Raw genomic sequence first — 21,306 nt, 5'->3', positions numbered from 1 at the left:
CCTTCTTACTATTAACAAGTTTAGGATCACCTGTATTCATGGTATAAAGTCAGTGTTGGGCCCTGGTTGATTTTATAAGGGGAGCATTCAGTTGAAAAGTTTAGGTGTGCTTACTTCCCAATATTTTATTGACTTTTGGAATGCTTTATTTCAGAATAACTGTGTAGAGTACATTGAGGATGATGAGGAGCAGGTGGACATAGAGACTGTGGAAGAGCTCTCTGAGGATATTAATGTTGCTCACATGAAGACCACAGCTGCCCAAACGCAGACTTTTAAACAGCCGTAAGTCTTAATTTCTCTTTGGATTTTTGTTTTTTGTTACTGTTTTTGTGACCATAAACAAAACTAAATGTTCCGTTTAGGAACTCTGGGTAACTGACCTGGTTCCTTTGTTCCTCTAGCTTTTTTCTGACTAGTAGATGAGGAGGGAGCTGGAATTCAGAGGTAATTAACTTGCCTTGGTTATTGCTACAAGACCATGTGTGAATATGAATAACCTGTGTTTTTGGAGCCTGACACGTTGGTATTAAAATACTAGTTTTGTATGTAGCTATTTAAGCTTGGGCAAGTCGTTAATCTGAATCAGAGTTTTTACTGATTAAATGAGGAAAATGCTCCCAATTTGAAGTGTTCTATAAGAATAATATATGCAGCTGGAGTAACTGACACTAGCGGACTACTCAACAGAGGTTAGTTCCTTTATCTTTTAAGAATAGGAATTAAATTCTAAATTTGGTTACTTTACTAGTTGAACAGGTAAGATACGGTTAGGAAAATTTTTACCTGTTCACATGATGAGACCAAAATACAGTATGATGACTTGCTCAGGAAAGTTTGTTCCATTAGTAAGCCTTGTATTGGGGATTGTGGGGTGTGAGAGAACGATGGAAAAGAAGATAGGAGTTCTTATTGTGTGCCAGACATTGTGCTTTTTTCCTATTATCTCATTCATGATGTAAACTAGCCCTGAGTTGAGAAAGAGTAATTCTTTGTCTCTGGTGATGCTGAGAAGGTGTAAGGATAGAGAAATAGGCCTAGTAATTTTCTTCATTCCAGAGCTATTTGGAGGCTACTTCATTTGCCTACTGGTTAAGATTGAAATAGTTTAAGTCTTGTAAAAATTTAATTAGATTTAAAGTTAGCAGTATTGCTAGAGAGAAGTTCATTATACTAAAACTGATTTTCTGAACATGAGCAACAAACATGTTATCCAAAAGATGCCATTTATAATAGTAACAGAAAACCTGTTAGGGAGTATTAACAAAACCTTTGTAAAACTTCTATAAAATGTTATTGCAAGACATTGAAGATGAATTCAATAAATGGAGAGAAAGAATAGTACACAAAGAGCACACACTGTAAAAGAGCGGATTGGTAAACATTTAATTTTCTCTCGGCACACCATGAAAACAGTGAAAAGACAAATTCAGACTAAGGAAAATATTTGCAGTACATGTTTGACAAAGGATTAGTATCAAGGACATGCAATAATTATTTAAGTCCTTAAGAAAAAGTTGATGGAGTAGATAAGTACATAATGGATATTACAGGCAGTTCACAGAAGAGGAAACCCGGATAGCCAATAAACACATACAAATTTGTTCAAACTCACAAGTAATTAGAGATATACATGTTAAATCACAGTGGCTTCATTAATTCAGATCCATAAGGTTAGCAAGTAATTGCGATTTCTGATAGTACTGTTGTGTCTAGTTGTCGAGCGATGGGAACATACTGCAGGTGAAATGTAAATTGGTGCACTTTGGAGAGTAGTGTGACATGACTAAAGTTGACTTCCACACACTTGTTCCACTCAGCAATTCCACTCCTTGGTATGTATACCCTGGAAAAGTTCACGCGTATGTACAAAGGGGCATGCATGGGACTGTACGTTGCAGTATTGTTTGCCATTGAGTAAATTTGGAAATAACCTAAATAACTATTAGAATTCTGAAAAAGAAATTTCACACTTTGAAAATTCACACTTTGGAATACTGTATAGCAGTTAAAATGATTGAACTAGAACTGTGTGTATCAATATCTTAGATGTAATGTTGAGTGAAATCACATGAAGAAAGATTCACTATATTGGGGGGGATGCCTTAGTGGCTCAGTTGGTTAAGCATCTGACTCTTGATTTTGGCTCAGGTCATAATCTCTTGGTTTGTGAGTTTGAGCCCTACATCAGGCTCTGTGTTGACAGGGCAGAGCCTGCTTAGGATTCTCTCTTTCCCTTTCTCTCTGCCCCTCTCCCCTGCATCCCCCCCCCCACCCCAAATAAAAAAGAAAGATACACTATAGTGTATAATGTTTAAAGTGCTGCATAATATTTTTTATTTAGGTATACATTACTAGTAAAACTGCAAAGCTATGCATGGTAAAAACTCTTTTTGGGAGTGTTCACCTATGAGAAAGAAGAGAGGAAGGAATGTGATTGGGTGGGCTGCACATAAGATCTCCTGTATTTTTGAGATGTTTTATTCCTCAGGCTGGGTGGTAGTTACCTGGTTGTTCATTATGTATTTTGTTGATACAGTTTTGTATGTATGAAATATTTTGTGTTTGAAAAAGTAATTAGCAATTGTAGGGACTGTTTGGCACAGAGGAAGAAAAGCATACTGTTGAATTAAATTATATTGCCACATATATATAGGGCCTTGGCAAAAAGAAGCTGGTTACACTTTAAACAATTTGGGATGGTTTTGTTTAGTGTAGCTGTGAAATAGGTCTTGGGTTACTATTTCAGTAAGACATTGGAAAATATTGTCTTTACCTAGGTGCCGTACCCATATCTCTGCAGATGAAAAAGCTGCTGAAAGGAGTCGAAAGGTATTTACAGTATGTTTAATGACAATTATCTAATAAAATTGATAACATTTGTCATTAGGGTTTAAAATAACGTTAGTTATATTAGCTATGACTTTTTTCATGGCAATTTTTTACCAGTGAGTTAATAGAATCTGCTCCTTTTTCTTAATGAAATTATAGTATTAAAATGCTTCCCCCCCTTTTAATTTTCTACTACTCCCAGATGATAGAATATTCTAGAACATTTAAAATGGTTATGGAGTTGATGAAAATTGACGTGCTTACTTGAAAACGAATCCTATACTCTTAATTCTCTGTGTGATGTGAAAAAAAACATGGCAGTTTTTCTTGTTGAGATTCATGATTTTCAGTATCCTAAAAAATTATTCTCTGAAATGATGGGTAGCAATTCATGGAGCCATTAAATTTGGAACCTCCTTTGCTTTTCTTAGACGTCATTATACCATAATTAATCAAGGGTTTTTTTTTTCTTTATCTGTACTAACATTATGAATGAAACAGACTTTGATTATTTAAACCATTTTCCAGTTGTTACTCTGCCTTTTTGATTTAAGTGGTAAAAACAATTCTGGAGATTGGGGTTGAGGTGGAAAGTGGTATTTAAGTCTTTTCAGAAACCACTGGGTGATTAGTCTGGGTTTGTTTGGGGGGGGATACATAAATTACATTATTGTAATAATTTTGCATGTATTACTATATTGTATTTTTTCATTCATCCTAAAATATTTTCAGGTGTAAGAATTTTTATTATAGCTTGTATTCACAAGCCATTGTTTATACCCTAATTATTATTACGTGTAAATCATTTGTAGTGTTTTGCTATATTTAAACTTGATATTAATTTTCTATCTTGTATCTTTTTATTTTCCCATACTATATAATGCACAAGGAGTTTGACTTTAGAGAGACCATGATTTTATATAAGAGTTTTGGGGTACTATCTGGATTGTGATAAAGGCCAACGGTGTCAAAAAAAAAAAAGGGTAATTAGAGACATCAGAAGGGGAAAAACAAAACCAAGAAACTGTAGAAGACAGGAAATGTCATTATTACTCGCTTTGAGTAGTAGTCACATTGTCTTAATATGGTGGCCACTGTTAATAATTTTTTTCAAACTTCTATAATCTGTGAATAAAGTATGGAAGACTTGCAGTTTTGAAAAAATGTGTAAGTAGAAATGACAAATTGGAAGGTGAAAGAGAGAAGAGAAATAGAGGGAAGAAGACGTGGAAGGATATGAGTGCTTGATATCCTCGTTTTACAAAGAGACACTGTTGATGAGAAGTTGAGATAGAATTATACTCAAGTTACAAAGGGATCAAGAGAAGAATTAGAATTAATGATACATCTATATTAGGAAGATGGGATTGTAAGAGGTGGGACAGTGGTGTGAGCTAAATCTTGTGCATAGCAGAGAGTAGATAGATAGCATTGAAAATTAGAAAGTATAAGCTTGGGGCACCTGGGTGGCTCAGTTGGTTAAGCGTCCAACTTTGGCTCAGGTCATGATCTCATGGCTCATGAGTTTGAGCCTCACATCAGGCTCTGTGCTGACAGCTTGGGACCTGGAGCCTGCTTCGGATTCTGTGTCTGTGTCTCTCTCTCTGCTCCTCCCCACTAATGCTCTGTCTCTTTCTCTCTCTCTCTCAAAAATAAATAAACATTAAAAAAAAAGAATAACCTTATCTTGTTTCTTACATAGAGTATAGATTTAGGAACTAGAAAAAGCCTAAAAGAAACAGAAAGTTGTTGTTTTTAAGGATCCAGATACATGTATAGGGCACAGTTGGTTTTCATTATAAGCTCTTCAAATATTTATATTTAAAACCCTATATGCGTCTGTTCTTTTCAGTGATAAGTAACTTGTAAAAGTGAAGTAGAATAAATAAGAGAAAGAAGTCTAAGGCATACTGAGGGTCAAGAAAGACTTTGCTGAAAAATGCAAAGTTTGACTTTTAAATGTTAAGTTTTGGAGGATAGGGTGGGAGGAATGGGTGCAAGCTACCATCTGTCTGTGTAATGGCAAAGTGGTGTGAGATTGCATAGTGTGTTTTGGAAACTTCTCGCACTTTGGAATGGTTGGAGAGAAAGGTGATTTAAGAAGAATGATAGTTGATCCATCACCAAATTGTAAACGATCTTAAAGCTTTTAAGAAAAATATTTTAAACCTGTTTTCCATCAGTTAAGATTCTGTTGAAATTTTTATGTAATTTGTGTCATGAAAAAAAGTTTTAATAATAAATTACTTGCATAAGCTTTTTTTTAGATTCCCTCACCTCACTTTCTTCCTCATTTGAGAACAATTGAAATTTGAGCTGAAAAGTGATTTACACTGTTGAAGTTAGATTTGCAGCAGGATAGACTTATAGTAAGATGACCAGTATTGAAAGGTTGTTAACAATAGTCCAGACAGAAGATGGTGGGTATCTGGTATGGAACAGAGCCATTTAGGATGGAAGAAGAGGGCAGGTACAAATGAAAGATAATCAGGTGGCTATCTTTTGTTTGCATAGGCTCCACCAATTCCTCTAAAACTGAAGCCTGATTACTGGAGTGAAAAACTACAGAAAGAAGCAGAAGCTTTTGCTTATTATCGCCGGACACACACTGCCAATGAGCGTCGCCGGCGTGGTGAAATGAGGGATCTCTTTGAGAAATTGAAGATTACATTGGGATTGCTTCATTCTTCTAAGGTTTCCAAAAGTCTCATTCTCACTAGGGTAAGTGTTCTCTATAAATGACCGACAAACGAGAATTTGACTAAGAGAATCTTCTAGAGCTACTATGAGAAAGAGAATCATCACCCTAAGAGGGAGATTGAAGTAGAGCTTGTATTTAACATTTGAATGTGGACTAGTGAACTCCCAGCAAATCCTGTAAGGGGAAGAACCCTTAAGCTGCTGAGTCAAAGTTTTTTTATTGGAAGTCAAGTTCTTAATCGGCAGAACTATCTTTACTTCAGATTAAGTCAGAAACTCTAGTTGACTCTAGAGTTGAATCTCTTTTGGTGTTCTCCATAGCACTAGAACAGTTTACTACAGTGAAGAGCACAATGTAAGTGATATTTTAACATAGTTTTTAACAATTGCCAGCCATTTTAAAAGGAAATCTGAAATATCTAAGGTAATTAAATTGCTTTTGAGTAGAAGTTGGAGGAGTATAAGGCAAACATTCATATTCCTGTAGAACACAGTTATTTCAGCCAGACTTTACTTAGACTAGGAGGTGATTTTATTTTTATTTTTTAAGATTTTTGACGTTTGTTTATTTTTGAGAGAGCGAGAGAGAGAGGCAGACTGCAAGCAGGGGAGGGGCAGAGAGAGAGGGAAAGACAGAATCAGAAGCAAGCTACAGGCTCTGAAATGTCAGCACAGAGCCCGATGCGAGGCTTGAACATGCGATCATGACCTGAGCCAAAGTTAGACGCTTAATCGACTGAGCCACGCAGGCACCCATTAAGGTTTTTTTTTAAAGTTTGTTTTGAGAGAGAGGGAACAGGAGCGGGGTAGGGGGGACAGAGGGAGGGAGGGAGGGAGAGAGAGAGAGAGAGAAAGAGAGAGAAAAAGAAAGAGAGAAAGAAAAGAAAGAAAAGAAAAGAAAAGAAAAAAGAAAATCCCAAGCAGGCTCTGCACTGTGCTCCAATGTGGGGCTTGAACTCACGAACCTCAAGATCATGACCTAAGCTGAAATCAAGAGTCAGATGCTTACCTGACTGAGCCACCATGCACATGCCCTGTAGGAGGTGATTTTAAAGTTGATTATTATGGGCGCCTGGGTGCCTCATTTGGTTGAGCATCCCACTTTGGCTCAGGTCATGATCTCCTGGTTTGTGGGTTCGAGCCCTGCATTGGGCTCCTGGAGTCTGCTTTAGATTCTGTGTCTCCCTCTCTCTGCTCCTCCCCTGCTTGATATCTCTCCCTCCCTCTCTCTCTCTCTCTGTCTCTCTCTCTCTGTCTCTCTCTCTCTGTCTCTCTCGTCTCTCAAAAATAAAATCTTAAAAGGAAAGTAAAGTTGATTAAAATCAAAGCAGAGTAAAATGTTTTATATCTCCTTGTAGTAGTAGAAATACCTGTGAACCACTCAGTGATGCTCTTTGGAAATAATCATGTTTCTTAGAAGAATAAGCCAGAAAACCTCCTGCAGTTTAACAGATAAGTTTCCGAAGCATCAAGAATTGTTTCAAATGACATTATAAAGTTTTCTAAAATACTCGTCAGACTTTTTTCATTAAAGAAATTGAGTAGGCCTTACCTGTTCTTAGGAAAGAGCGAATCAATTTACATGACATTAATTTCTTGTTTGTAGGCATTCAGCGAAATTCAGGGACTAACAGATCAGGCAGACAAATTGATAGGACAGAAAAATCTCCTGACTCGAAAACGGAATATTTTGATACGGAAAGTATCATCTCTTTCAGGTGAGATATGTGAATGATCTCTGGTAAAGAATATAATATAACGTCTTTAGTGAGGAGTAATCCTTAGTAGACTTTTCAGATATTACTTAGTTTATGGCTTGGTTCCCAGAGTTAACAGTAGAGTTACCTTTTGATTAGGTGAGATGTTTCTTCTGGAATATAATCATTCTTGCTTTCCATAATTTTGGGGAATATAGTTAAATCAACTGGATTTCAGTTGACCCTATTTCTCATTATGTGGGGTCATATAATGAGCCGTGTGATGGTTTATTCCTTATCAACCTATAGGTAAGACAGAAGAAGTGGTCCTGAAGAAGTTAGAGTATATTTATGCAAAACAACAAGCACTAGAGGCACAAAAAAGAAAAAAGAAGATGGGATCAGATGAGTTTGATGTGTCTGCCAGAATTAGCAAACAGCAGGAAGGATCTTCTGCATCATCTGTAGATGTTGGACAGATGTTTATAAATAACAGGAAGGGGAAACCTTTGATTCTTTCCAGAAAAAGAGACCAGGCCACAGGTAGGAGGGACATGTTTTGCTTTTCTTAATGTAGGTGAACATCAGTTTAATTCAGTGGACGGAGTCTTTTTTTGGCCATAATTTTAGATTTAATCAAATGAATTAAAGATGGGTTGTATAAAAAATATTAACCACATTAGATTTTAGTTTCTAACTTTATACATTCAAGTAAATCCTAAGAAGTTACCAGTTATGGTAACCTGTAAAACCTACTTTTGATAGCAGTCAGGTTATTCTAATGTTTCAGTGAGTATTTTTTTAAGTTGTCATCTTTTCAGACTTTAATACGTAAACTCTTGATTTCCCCGTAATTCTGTTCACAAGTTGAGGAAGTTTGGGTCTTTATTTGTCGTGCTGAAACTAATAAATTGGAATTAAAAAAAAAATCAATTTTGTTGAGTCAGGCTCCATTTTCATCAGATTGCCCATCAATTAGTTGCTGTTAAGGAGCAAAAGTAAATTGGTTTTAAGTTCTTGTTCTCTCCTATCTTGATTTTGGAAATGAGGCTATATTGATTTTATATTACTTGTTTATATTCTTAGAGAATAGTGTATCCTTTTTTACTCTTTGGGTGGCCCATTTTATCAACCAGGATATCTAAGAGAAAAGTAGTGATGGATACTAAAATATGAGTTAGTTTTAACATTGCAGATTCAAATGATGTTATTGCTGCGAAAAGATTTTAATGATCATTTTGTCTAGTCCACCTCATTTCATAGATGGAAAAGCTAGAGGTTTGAGAGCTAGAAACTTAAAGTACTTTGTTAGAGGTGTATAAGGAAAGCAAGCCTGGGGATAGGATTTTGCATGCCTTTATCCTGATTCACTGTCAAGACTATTGGGACCATTCTGTTGAAAAAGTGGTTCCTTAGCTCTTTTCCTCAACATAAGTTCTGTCCCTTGGGAGAATCCGTGGACAGATAACCCATTACACAGTGAAAAGTGGTCAAAAAATAAATTCCCAGTTGAGGCACCCTAACTAAATTTGAAATTTTACCCTTTGACTTTTAAGTCAATGTGTGGTTTTAGGGATATTGCCTCGGCTTCTAGGCTATACTAGCATGAATTGCAGACCTTTTATCCTTAACAAATTTCTCATTTTCCTTACAGAAAATACCTCACCCTCTAACACTCCACACACCTCTGCCAACATCGTGATGACTCCGCAAGGGCAATTGCTCACCTTAAAAGGTCCTTTATTCTCAGGACCAGTGGTAACTGTTTCTCCTGCTCTCTTAGAAACTGATCTGAAGCCTCAAGCTGCCACCAGTGCTGTGGCTCAATCAGGTATGTTGTAAGTATTGTCCTCTATGGGTAGTAAAAAAGTTAATCCCTGATATCTCACTGTGAGAGAGAAAGCCTTTGAATGTGTTCTGTAACGATAAGATCTCTTATGTTTGCATTTGCCTTGGAAAGAGATGACCCTCTTTTTAAATTTTTTTTTTTTTTTAACATTTATTTATTATTGAGGGACAGAGAGCATGAGCAGGGGAAGGGCAGAGAGAGGAGGAGACACAGAATCTGAAGCAGGCTTCAGGCTCTGAGCTGTCAGCCTAGAGCCCGACGTGGGGCTTGAACCCACAAACTGCTAGATCATGACCTGATCTGAAGTCGGACGCTTAATTGACTGAGCCACCCAGGTGCCCCTGACCCTCTTTTTAGAACATGTTTGGCTCTATTGATTTTTTTTTCTTTTTTAAACATGGGATTGGGAACTCTTTTGTGATTTTTAGTTAATTCTGAGTAGGAAAAACACTGAAAATATTTGAAAGTAAAAGGAAGATGAGGAGTCATTGTTTAGTTTTTGGCGTTGACAAATACTTATCAATCTTATGTGGTATTCTGAGATGGTGCACTCCTAGGTTACCAGCCGGATTCAGTTTGAGCATGACTCCCTTTTGGGGATAAGGAGTAGAGTTGGAAAGGAAGTCTCACTTTGATGATTTAGGTTTCAGGCACCTAAATTTCTGTTAAGGCAGAAGGGTATCTTTATCAGTACTAATATTGTTAAACTCATTCTGGAGTGGTCATCTTTTCTTTTACAGTGCTGCCTCTAAGGCTTCGTTTTTCCCTCAGAGTAGCAGTTAATTGGGTGAACAGAATCAAGATGCATGTCTGCCTCAGTATAAAGAATTAACCGGGGAGCTTTCCTATAAAATATTAAATAAAACTTTTAATATCAAAGAATATTAAGCAGTCCTTTGGTTAGTCCTTTTACCTATTTTATCAGGTTGTTTTTTTTTTTTCCTTTTTTTCCTAATGTTTATTTTTGTGAGTGAGAGAGAGCATGAGTGGGGGAGGGGCAGGGAGAGAAAGAGGGAGACACAGAATCCGAAGGACGCTCCAGGCTCTGAGCTGTCAGCACAGAGCCTGACGCGGGGCTTGAACTCATGAACCACGAGATCATGACCTGAGCCGACGTCAGACGCTTAACCAACTGAGCCACCATGCGCCCCTACCTATTTTCTTGTTAAGCTAGGTCTCCATAATTTGAAGAACTAATAGTTCCTTTCATCTTTTTGATAAAAGTAAACTGGTGAATTTTGACTACCAACTTTCTGAGAGATCTCAGGTCATTGGGTATGAATGAGAGAGGAATGCTTACTGCTGTAGAACTAAATGAATTTTTTTCCCCCCCCAGAAAATGACGACTTATTTATGATGCCAAGAATTGTTAATGTGACATCATTGGCCACAGAGGGAGGTTTGGTAGATATGGGTGGCAGCAAATATCCTCATGAAGTTCCTGATGGCAAGCCACCTGACCACCTGAAAAGTACTGTCAGGAATGAAGATAACTCCTTTGAAGATTCGGGTAGAATCTCTTCCAGAGGCAGCCATAGAGATGGCAGAGTGGCACTGGGTCCAACACCAGTTTTTCTGGCAAATAAAGATTCTGGTTTTCCACAAATAGTTGATGTTTCCAGTATGCAAGAAGCACAAGAGTTCTTACCCAAAAAGATTGCTGGTGAAACGAGAGGTATTCAATATAAATGGAAAGAGTGTGAATCTAGACGGGAGAAACTGAAGCCAAAGGAGTCCACATTTCATAAATTGAAGATGAAAGATCTCAAAGACTCCAGTATAGAGATGGAACTGAGAAAGGTAGCATCAGCTATAGAGGAAGCAGCGCTGGATCCCGGCGAACTGCTAACTAATATGGAAGATGAGGATGATACTGATGAGACACTGACTTCTCTGCTCAATGAGATTGCCTTTCTTAATCAGCAACTAAATGATGACTCTGTTAGCCTGGCTGAACTGCCCAGCTCTATGGATACAGAGTTCCCAGGGGATGCTCGACGGGCTTTTATCAGTAAACTTCCTCCTGGGAACCGAGCGACTTTCCAGGTTGGCCACTTGGGAACTGGTTTGAAAGAGTTGCCTGATGTACAAGGGGAGAGTGACTCTGTCAGTCCTCTCCTCTTGCACTTGGAAGATGATGACTTTTCTGAGAATGAAAAACAACTTGCAGAACCAGCGTCTGAGCCAGATGTCCTTAAGATTGTTATCGACTCTGAGATAAAGGATTCCCTCCTTTCTCACAGGAAAGCCAGTGATGGAGGGAAGAGTACTTCTGGTGTCCCTGCAGAGCTTGAAAATGTGTCCTCACCTCCCATCCTACACATGAAGGCTGGCCTAGAGAACAACAGCACAGATACTTTGTGGAGGCCTATGCCAAAGTTAGCACCTCTAGGTTTAAAAGTAGCTAATCCTTCTAGTGATACAGATGGTCAGGGTCTCAAGGTGATGCCTTGTTTGGCACCTATAGCTGCCAAAGTTGGACACAAAATGAACTTAACAGGGAATGACCAGGAATGCCGGGAGAGCAAGGTGATGCCTACATTGGCACCTGTTGTGGCCAAATTGGGCAACTCTGGGGCCTCACCAAGTTCTGCAGGGAAATGAACTTTCCTGTCCTCAGGCAGAAGCCAGGCTATGAGGGAAACCTCCTTTCTCTGTAGGCATCTGTTTATTTGTGTCATGGAACTGTGATCCTTGACTTTGATGCAGTGGATGATGGTAGAGAAAGGGGGGTAGGGTGCTGACCTCGGTATAAGAAATTACTACTATGAAATTCTGATCATGTTAAAATGTGTTACCTCACTTGTGGTGCTGGGTCTCCTCATCCTCTCTAAGAAGATGTGATCCATTACTGAACACGAGGTGCCCCTCTTACCCAAGGAATTCATAACAAGACTCTAGGTCCATAGTGGTTCCTAGTTCTTCCCTCCCAGAGAAAAAGCTGCTTGAGACTTTGCAGTTGTTATGGGCTGAGTTGTAGTGGATAGCTATTGTTTATGTGGCTTAAGTCTGAAATCCAAGGAATGTGATGCACTCGGGCAAAGGATCCAGAAGAGAGTTTTTAGTTGGTGGTTCGAGTAGGGTGAGAGAGGATGGGTACCATGGAATACCAAAGTGAAATGCTTTGTGTCATTCAGCAAAATATTCTCTTCTGTCATATCCCAAGTAGCTTCCATTTCCTTATCTTTCAATCAGAATTACAAATCCAAGCCTTCTGGTAAAGTAGGAATGCTTTTAACTTTTATTACTGAGGTGATTATTTTCAGATGTTAAAATACTAGCTCTCCCTTACTGTCTGAGTGTTGAAAAGACATTTCACGGTACCAGGGGTTTCTACCTGGGATACATATTTTGGAAGTAGGCATGGAGGGAGCCCTCCCCTTTTCACATATCACATCACTCAAGAGACAGCTAGAATGAAAAGCATTCCCTGCCCAGACCAGAGACCGTGGCCAAAACAAAAAAACTGTGGGGCTGGATATTTCCCAAATCAAACCAGCCTCCTGGTGCTTGAAGGTTTCATTCACTTTTACCTGCACAGGATGTAAAGGAAAGAAAAGTCACAGTAGGCACTCTTTACCAGGGAAATGAGGCAGTATTTGAATCACAAGATATATTTTTTATTACCTGCTACCATGGATTCAATGATCTGTAGAGCTTTTTCACTCGTAAGCTGTCAGGGTATGAAGGACTGACAGCCTGTAAAGATAAAGATATTTATATTTTTGTATAGTTGTTTTCATAGATTTCTCAAAGGCTGAAGTTTTCAACCTAGAAGATGAGATTTGTATTGAGTATAGAAATGATGTTTCCTATCTAGTTTGTAAATAATCATGGTGCACTTGAGGGGTCTCTTAGAAACTCCTGGGGGCAAGAATCACTATTCTGAAAATGTATAGATTGGGATTTAGCTGCTGCATTTTGCCTTTCTTAAATAATTATATTTTGGAATGTAACCCCTGTTCTGTCTTCATTGACAGGATTTGCTTGTGTTGTGAAACACTAACACAAGAGCTTCCAGTGCCTGGGCTGTGCCTAGGTGATGCTGTTTCTTCTACATCCCCCTTGCCTTCTTTATGCCAAATCCCACTCAGCAGATCTTCAGATATAGGTTGTTGAGGCCAGCTTTGGAATAGTTCTAGCCAGTGAATTAGTACTTCCATGGTTGGTTCCCTTTCTAGTAACTCTGGTAATTAGATTGAAAAGGGTGGAAAAATTTCCTCTGCAATTGCAGTGGGAGCAAATTCTTTGTTGTTATTGTGCTACTTGCCTTTCTAGACCTGCTCATCAGCATTCAACCTTCCCTCCTCTAAAAGTTACTGAAGAAGCTTGAAGTAGGTAATGAGTGCCCCTTAGCTTCTCATTATCCCTCCCACTATTTACCCAGCAGAGTTCATTCAATGCCTTAGCCAAGGAGTCCAGCACCTGTCTCCCCTGCTAATAATTGACCTTGGAGATCCTAGTATTTTAATCCAGGTATAGCAGTTTCCCATTATTAACTTGCTTGTCTTGTCCTCATATTTCCTCCTGACTTCCCAAGGCTCTTGTTAATGGCTTTTGAGGGTCAGCCAAGGAGAAGGCAAGTGAGTGAATAATCCTCAGGAAAAGAAGGACCATTCTGCTTCTGAACACTTTTCCCTTTTTAGAAGAAAGTAAAGAGGTAATAATCAGTTCTTCATGCAAAGATATTTGACTCTGTTCATGAGAGATGTACAAAGATGGAAATGAGAGATGATTCCAGGTCTGCAAGAAGGCTGCAGATGTCATTACAAACTCCCAGGATAATGGTGTTTTCAAGACCTCTTAGAACGAGTAAGTTGTGAAGGCTAATTTGAAGGAGGGCTCTATCTTCAGAACAGTCCGGCAGTCTTGACAGAAATCTCAAATCTCCAAAAACTCCTACCCTTTAACCTTACCCCAAGAGAAACTGATCTATGAAAATGACATGTGTGATTGTGAAAGATGTAGTTGAGTGAGAGGAGTTGAGGAACTGGGAGGATAGTGAGCTCTCACCCTAACACTATAAGAAGCATGATCTCAGTAGACCAATAATTCGCCTTTTTATACATCTGTAAATAAATGGAATGTTTTTAAGAATATAATTATGTCAGATTTAGCCTTTTCTTTTATATATTAAATATATATCTTTCCTTTTCTGCTTTTGAAAAATGACTATTTTTTTAGAAACGTAAGAACAGAAGTTTGGTGAGTGGAAGGCAGAATGTATAAACTTGAAATAAATAAATCAGTTATAATAATGAAAGGAGGACTTGGTGTTGGGAGGTTTGTGCTGAGTTGGAGTAGAGAAATCTAATACCTGGAGTCATTTGAGAGAGGTACCACTGAAGTAATTTTATCATAGGAATTCCTTACTGTTTTCAAAGTTTCTGACCTGCCATTTGGAGAGATTTTTGCTAATCCTTGTAGCGTGTTTTACATGGAGACTTCAAAAATTTCCACAAATTGACAGCAAATGTTCGTCTCAAGAAGTTGTTCAACAGTGAGGAAAGACTAGCCTCATAATACCAATGTGTGCAAGGTAATATATCTGTTACCTTCGAGAATAACAGGACATAAACACAATCTCAGGGGCTAAGGACAGATGTTTTTAAAGCAAGATATATGTTAACTAGTATCACGATTTACGAAAGATTTTATTTATTAAAGGGGTCCTTTAGACGTTGCACTACTCTAAGATCACATGGTACAGTGTTTTGTTTTGTTTTTTTTTTTTCCTCTTCTAATTCTAATGGTTTTAGATATTAAGAAGGAATGGGATCAGGTGAATTGAGAGGTAAATGCACTTTGCAGATGGGTCTGAAAAATGGTGATAACCCTTGTTCCTCATGCCCACATTAAAAAACAATGCATAGAGTAGGCTGCACATTTTCAGGTACTTCTGTAGAGAATGATGGATAACAAGAATCTGAGTACATTTCTTGCACAAAATGGTTGATTTTGAAGAAAGTGGTTGTAAGGGCATCAGTACTTCATGTTACTGTTGTATTACCTCTAATGAAATTTTACATAAATATGAATGGCTGGAAACAGAGGAGATTAAAGCTGAGGTATACAAGACTCACTGCCATTTGGAGAAAAAAAAGATCAGTCAAAAATGCATTTTTGAAACTAAGAGGGAAATAATTTGATATATACAACTTTTAAGCTGAGGCATAACTGACTGAACTGCTCTGCAGAGATATACAACCATTGAGTAATAGTGTAATGGAGGCGTGTGTGGAGGGTGAGAAGGCTAAACCACAAAATGATTTGGGAATTTTGAGACAAATCTAAGTTCTACTAAATTCTTCTATCAATACAAACTCTGCTATTAGAAGAGATTTTGTTAAATAAGAAAGCAGTCTTGGAAGCATTGTTTTGAGATCCATTCTGTTTCCAACTGCAAGCATCAATCTCAGCTGTCCGACAGTGCCTTGCATGTAAAGGTGCTCAATAAATAATTGAATTGATGAGCAAATGTTTACTCTAGCCTGTTAGTTTTCCAGGGTCTTATAATTGCACCTTTTTGCATGTTAAGCCTAGGGTGAATTTTAAAATCTGATCTAATGAGCATAGTGCAAAACAGACAATTGTATACATCCATTCCCAGACAGAATTTTAAAATCTGACAAACATGTATGTTTAGGACATACACAAGCAGAATAAAAAGTGAAATAGTGTATGGATGGTGAAATACTTAATATAAGGGTCAACTGCATTTGGAGGGTGGGTTGGGAATTATTTGGAGAAAAGGGAAGAATGGTTTTATTCACACTGGACTTGGGCCTGCTATTTTCTGAGGAATTAAGCATGGGAACAGTCTAGATCCTATTCCCATATTGACTATTCAGAAGCTGCAGGGTACCTAGACAAATGTACTAAATGGTGAAGAATTGATAATATGTGGTTTTGGCCTTGGACCGGGAGTACCCAGATTCTAGACTTAGAATATCTCATTACACTGTTCTCAGTTTTATCACCTCGATCATTTTAGACAATGAAATTAGCTTGGATTTGCCTCTACAACTTGAGCTTCAGATGAGAGTAATTTGGGGAACATTTTCTCTAAGGGGGTAAACCAGGGTACCTTTGGACAGGAAATGACCAATGACACTTTGTAAGCCCATTCACCTGGCCACAAGTGGTAAGTGAGAAAACCAATAGTGGACACAAAAATCTGGAGAGAATTAGGGAGACTCTTGAGTGTGGAGGCAGCAGTTGGTGGGGCATGTAGCACACAAGTAAGGACAGCAGGTGGCACTATTTATTAGTGTTACATTGGCTGCTACCCCCTTGGAGGTAAAAGTAGCAAGAAATTTAAAGAACCAACTCCCCATTTAATACTCTTGGTGGCTGACCCTTGCTTCTTTCCTTCAGATTTGAGAAGTAAATGTGAAAATGCCATTTTGTGTGTAGTGGAAGGGTAGGAAACCTCATGCCATCTAGGTGCCTTTCCTGATTTTTGTTTCAACTTGTGATCTTTGCAGATCTCATTTTTAAGTACATGGCTACCATACACACAAGCGCATACCTCTGCCAAATGGCTATACAAGGAATGGGTTTAGGGGTCCTAATCCTTTTGCTGACATGTCATCTCCCCCAGGGGTTCCAAAGATTTGGATAGGGTGAGACATATCCGTGTACGGGTTCTCTGGGGCCCAAGTCTTTTGGCTCACATTAACCTTTCCATAGGTAATTTCTTGAAGTAGCAATGAGGCCAAAAGGCTTCTAGGAAATAAACTCAGGTTGAGACACCTATGGAATAATATGAGTGTTTCTGTGCGCGCGCCACTCCGCACCCCCAGGATGAGCTCGAAAAAAATATATCACTAAATATAGTGCCAACAAGCTTGACAGTGACCTCGCCAAAGCAACAGTACTAGGGAAAAGGAGCAAGTCTTGACATGAACAAATAAAAGATCTGGAGCAAGAAAGTCTGTTAACTCCAGGTGGGAGAGCGTGGTGAGACATTGGAGCCTAAAGGAAACATGTTATTTCACAGGCAAATTCACTTGTCTCTCCCTTCCCTCGCACACCTGAAGCTCAGTTCATGGCTGTCATCTCCCGCCCCCTTTTCGATCATGGCCAATCAGGTTGCCCAGTTCAAAACACTTCTTAGCGATCTTAAGAGCTATTCAGGAGTCATTTGCACGCAGGTCTACGCGCCGGGAAGGCGGTGAGCAGAAACGATTCTAACCGCTTTAAATCCCAGCACTTGGGGTCGATGGGAGCAGACCCTTAAAGCTGTACCTCAATCTTGTAATTTTGAGCAAGGAGTTGGTTTTGGCTAAGGTCTCTCGGGCCTCTCAAATGCCAACCGCAGCACCATGGGGGCGTGGTTAATGTCTTGTTGGGACTCAGGGAAGTGCTGTTCTCTGGAGGACGAGGCCTGATAATACCATAAAAGGCTGGTTGTCTCACTTCTGAAGGCACGTTCGTTGACCTTCCTTTAGGAGCGATACCCGCGATTGCCCTGTGCGGAACCCTTAGTTCTCGAGTCTTGTCACTGCTTCCTAGCTTCATTGGCTCCGCCTCCATAAGCCTTACTGGTCCACTCTCAGAACGCCCTCCTGGATACAGACCGCACCCCCTCGCCTCGACTCCGCCTCACCAGCCCGTAGCTTGGCCCAGGCGGTAGTTCGCGTTTTGAGCCGTTCGTGCCACCATAGCTGCTGCTGCTGCTGCCGCCGCGGAGCTGAAATCGCCGAGCGCGATGCCTGAGGGCGCTGTGAGCGGGGTGGCCCCCGCGCCCTGGGGCTGGTGAGGCTGGGCCCGAGCGGGGGCGCTGGCGAGTAGCTGGGGCTGCTGAGGGAAGTGAAAGAGAAGGGTCCAGTCTCCTGCGGAGGGCCAAGGGTCGGGGTGGGGGAGGGAGGCTCCCGTGGCAGAACCGGTTGCCGGGCCACAGCGAGCCCCGCCGCGCCGAGTGTCCCCACGGCCGCCAGCTCAGGTGTCCAAAGCCCCCGGCGGGACTCCTCAGTGGCCTAGGCGGCCTCCTTCTTTAGACACCGCAGTTGCCATGGGAACAGTTGGGCATTAACGGGGACCAGACCAACCACTAGCCCTGCTAGGGCCAATCCCATCCCTCCGGCTAAACGCCTTTGGCAGGCGTGGGCCTGGCATTTCTTCGCAGCTCAGGCTTCCCCCTCCCCCCCCCCCCCCCACCTTTTTCATGGGTTTGTCCTTCAGATGTAACAAACAGCGCGGTGCTAGAAGGCAGGTATGAGAAAGAGGGAGAGGGTAATACCTAAAGATAATAGCTGCAGACACGACTAGGCAGAAGGTAAGGTGGCCTCTGCCATCTCAGGTCAGTGGGAGGGCATACTGGAAGGACCTGTGGAATGGGAAGGCAGTGCTGCTTTTGAGACAAGTCCCAAGATTGGGCCAGGAACTGTCCCCTGGGGCTCCTCATCATGATGGCTGTGGAAGGGTCAACCATTACCAGCCGGATCAAGAACCTACTTCGATCCCCATCCATCAAATTACGCAGGAGTAAGGCAGGAAACCGGCGAGAAGACCTCAGCTCCAAGGTGAGTCCTGGTATTGGGAGGCACCCCTTTCCAAGCCTCCCCTCCTCTGCTCCGTGTTCCTCTTTTGCCTTCCTCTTTCTTAGGAAAGAGGAGAACTAGAAGCTCCTGTTGGCTCTAAAGGAGCAAGTGTGCCCATTTCTGCCCCTTAAGAAAACAATGATTGGGTTTTAGGTTAAAGGAAGCAGCAGTGGGCATGGTGAGATTTCTCCACGAAGACGAATAGGAGGAAGGCAAGCTGGATTCAGTTGTGGCCTCACTACAAACTAAGTCTGTGCTTGGGGAAGCCAGTTTATAATTGATGACTCCGTTTCCCATCTTGGAAGAGGGTAGTGGGGCCACATATCCTGTGAAGGGCTGAGTTGTGACTAATGTAGCTGCAGGTGTTAGTGTCACAGCTGAGGTTATGCAAGACAGGAGTAGCAGAATGAACACCTAGTTTGAGGAATTGATTTGGTAAATGCGTTTGCCTGGGGTCAAAACAAATTTATTTGCCTTTTCTAGAAACCTAAATTAATTTAACTGGAGCCTCTTGGCTTCTTAGGAATGATAACATGCAAGGAGCCTGGTATCTACCAGTAAAACAGACCTCCTGGTTTGTCCTTGAACATTGCTTATCTCATTCGCTCTCTGCCAAGAGCCACATCCCACCCTGCCGCAGAAGTTCCTCAGAGGCCTAGTCCCTTTCCATCCCCTCACTTGTCTGAGTATTGGCTTTATGCTTTCTTCAACTTTGTTGAGCCTCCACAATTTTGGGAATACAAAAGTAGACTAAATTCATTTAATCCCTAAAAGAATCTGGGACTTTGTTCCCACAGGATCAGATTAGACTTTTGTGTCATATTAGCAGCCTATAAACACAGTAGCCTTGTGTGGTGCAGGATTGCTACAGGGAGAGGCATTTGAGACAGCAGCATTTTACTGCCTCGCCTGTATCTCTTCAGAGATGAATAAAGCCAGTGAGGAATGATTTAGAGTGCTAATGTACAACATGGCAGGATTGTGGGAGGACTTAGTTCAGATCTCTATCCTTTAGCAGAACCTTACTTGGATTTGGTCAGAGGGGAAACAGCTTTCCTGTATGTTTCAGCAGGATGTTTCAATTCAGTTGAAATTGGCTGTAAGTTTCCATGGCAGTGGAGATAGTGACCTATATTAGGAGTCTAATAGGAGTTCATTGTTCGTATTCTGCAGAGGTAGGAGTATGTGCCTGGAACTTAGACACTGTCTTAGATTTGACAGTGTTCACTCACTTACTATGTTGGATCATTCTTAGTGCTGCAAACGCTCTTATTCTTGCCTGATAACTTGACAGTGACTACCACTATTAGAGCAATCTTCTCATATCTTTTGACCTCTTTTTCTGGCCAAGAGTGGTATAGGTAGTAGAAATGTATGATGGGAGTTTATTCTTCAGTGTTAATACTTACTATAATTTTGGTCTGGAATCCAGAAGGTACTGTCACCATTCTTTAAAACTTCCCGTATCACTCATCACTAATGCATTCAACAAATGCTTATTGTGTGCCTGTTATGTGTGGAATCAGTGATGAGTAAAATATCCTGGCCATTCAAGAGCTTGTGGCTAGGGGCACCTGCATGTCTCAGTACCTTAAGGGACCCTTGGTCTCAGCTTAGGTCTTGATCTCAGGGTTGTGAGTTCAAGCCTTGTGTTGGGCTCTGCCCTGGGCGGGAAGCCTACTTAAAAAAATAATAATTCTAAGAGCTTGTGGCTAGTCAGACAAACAAACAAATAATTACAACATGGCATGTTGAGTGCTTGTCTTAGAAGTAAGCCTAGAGGTGTTAAGGGCAGCACAGGGGAGGGATCAGCTTAGGGCAATTAGGAAAGACTTCAGAGAGCTTGGGATGCTTGAACTGTGAGTCCTGAGGCAAGAGAGGAGGAGAAACTCTCTAGGAAGACAGTGAAAAAGAGAATCCTTGTGGCATCACCATTAAACATCCCTGTTTCAAATAGGAATTCAGTGGTTCCGACTGTTTTAAATGGCTTTGTTTGTCCTAGAGCTGTGAATGAGGGGAATACTTAGCTGAAGTTGAATGACTCTTGAATAGTCTGACAGCAAGAGGGCTTATGTCTCTTTTTTAGCACCCAAAAGTATTTGCTGTCTTTGTGTGCCTAGGACCCTACAGTTGCCTGACCACCCCCCACTCCTTATTGAAGACTCTACCTAAGATGACTCTAAAAGCCTGCCCTGTAGCAGTCCATCTAGGATCTGATGTATAAAGCTTAGTGAGCTGCTCTAATGTGCGTTGGCTGTGGGTAATCATGGTAGCCGTCAGAAAGCTTGTGATTCACAGATAACTAACTCTGAAATAAAATTTGAAGACCAGAAGACATAGGCCTTTGAGGATGGTTGTATGGGGCAAAGAAGGTGGTGACAGAGGGCCTTTATGGAGCTCTTACCTCAGATAGCCTGCTGCTTTGAGTCATATTGTTCCTCCTGTCTAAAGTAGCCTTTTCACCAAATTCTCCACTTACTTTTAGATCCAACTCTATATTTGCTGGAGCCATAGAGCCTTCTCTGAGTAGCCCCGTACCTTGGGACCAATCTCTAATTGTTCTTTTATGTATGTCTTCATTTCTTTCTTCTTTCTTTCTTTCTTTCTTTCTTTTGTGAAATTTTAAAATATTTATTTATTTTTGAGAGAGAGAGAGAGAAACAGAGCACAAGTGGGGGAGGGG

General features: G+C 40.4%; 2 protein-coding genes across 16 annotated transcripts in view; both read left to right on the top strand.

Moving 5' to 3' along the window:
• The window catches only part of MGA (MAX dimerization protein MGA), a 167,921-nt gene extending 152,365 nt beyond the window's left edge, over window positions 1-15,556 (top strand). For all 14 annotated transcript variants that reach the window (XM_045448087.1, XM_045448082.1, XM_045448086.1 and 11 more), the window contains exons 18-24: window positions 155-285; window positions 2,781-2,832; window positions 5,347-5,553; window positions 7,139-7,250; window positions 7,539-7,772; window positions 8,884-9,060; window positions 10,415-15,556. In XM_045448087.1, coding sequence (XP_045304043.1) covers window positions 155-285; window positions 2,781-2,832; window positions 5,347-5,553; window positions 7,139-7,250; window positions 7,539-7,772; window positions 8,884-9,060; window positions 10,415-11,682 — 2,181 coding nt within the window. In that variant the 3' untranslated portion in view covers window positions 11,683-15,556. The remainder of the gene's footprint in view (window positions 1-154; window positions 286-2,780; window positions 2,833-5,346; window positions 5,554-7,138; window positions 7,251-7,538; window positions 7,773-8,883; window positions 9,061-10,414) is intronic.
• A 124-nt stretch (window positions 15,557-15,680) lies between these two features.
• Window positions 15,681-21,306, top strand: part of MAPKBP1 (mitogen-activated protein kinase binding protein 1) — a 55,374-nt gene continuing 49,748 nt past the window's right edge. The window contains exons 1-2 of one of the 2 annotated variants that reach the window (XM_045448098.1): window positions 16,828-17,838; window positions 18,383-18,605. In XM_045448098.1, coding sequence (XP_045304054.1) covers window positions 18,489-18,605 — 117 coding nt within the window. In that variant the 5' untranslated portion in view covers window positions 16,828-17,838; window positions 18,383-18,488. Of the gene's footprint in view, window positions 18,606-21,306 lie in introns of both variants that reach the window. The other variant, XM_045448097.1, reaches the window with a different exon arrangement.

Source organism: Leopardus geoffroyi, chromosome B3, assembly GCF_018350155.1.
Source record: "Leopardus geoffroyi isolate Oge1 chromosome B3, O.geoffroyi_Oge1_pat1.0, whole genome shotgun sequence".
Taxonomy (NCBI): Eukaryota; Metazoa; Chordata; class Mammalia; order Carnivora; family Felidae; genus Leopardus; species Leopardus geoffroyi.
Note: the sequence above shows the minus strand (reverse complement) of the source record. Positions and strands in the feature narration are given on the sequence as shown.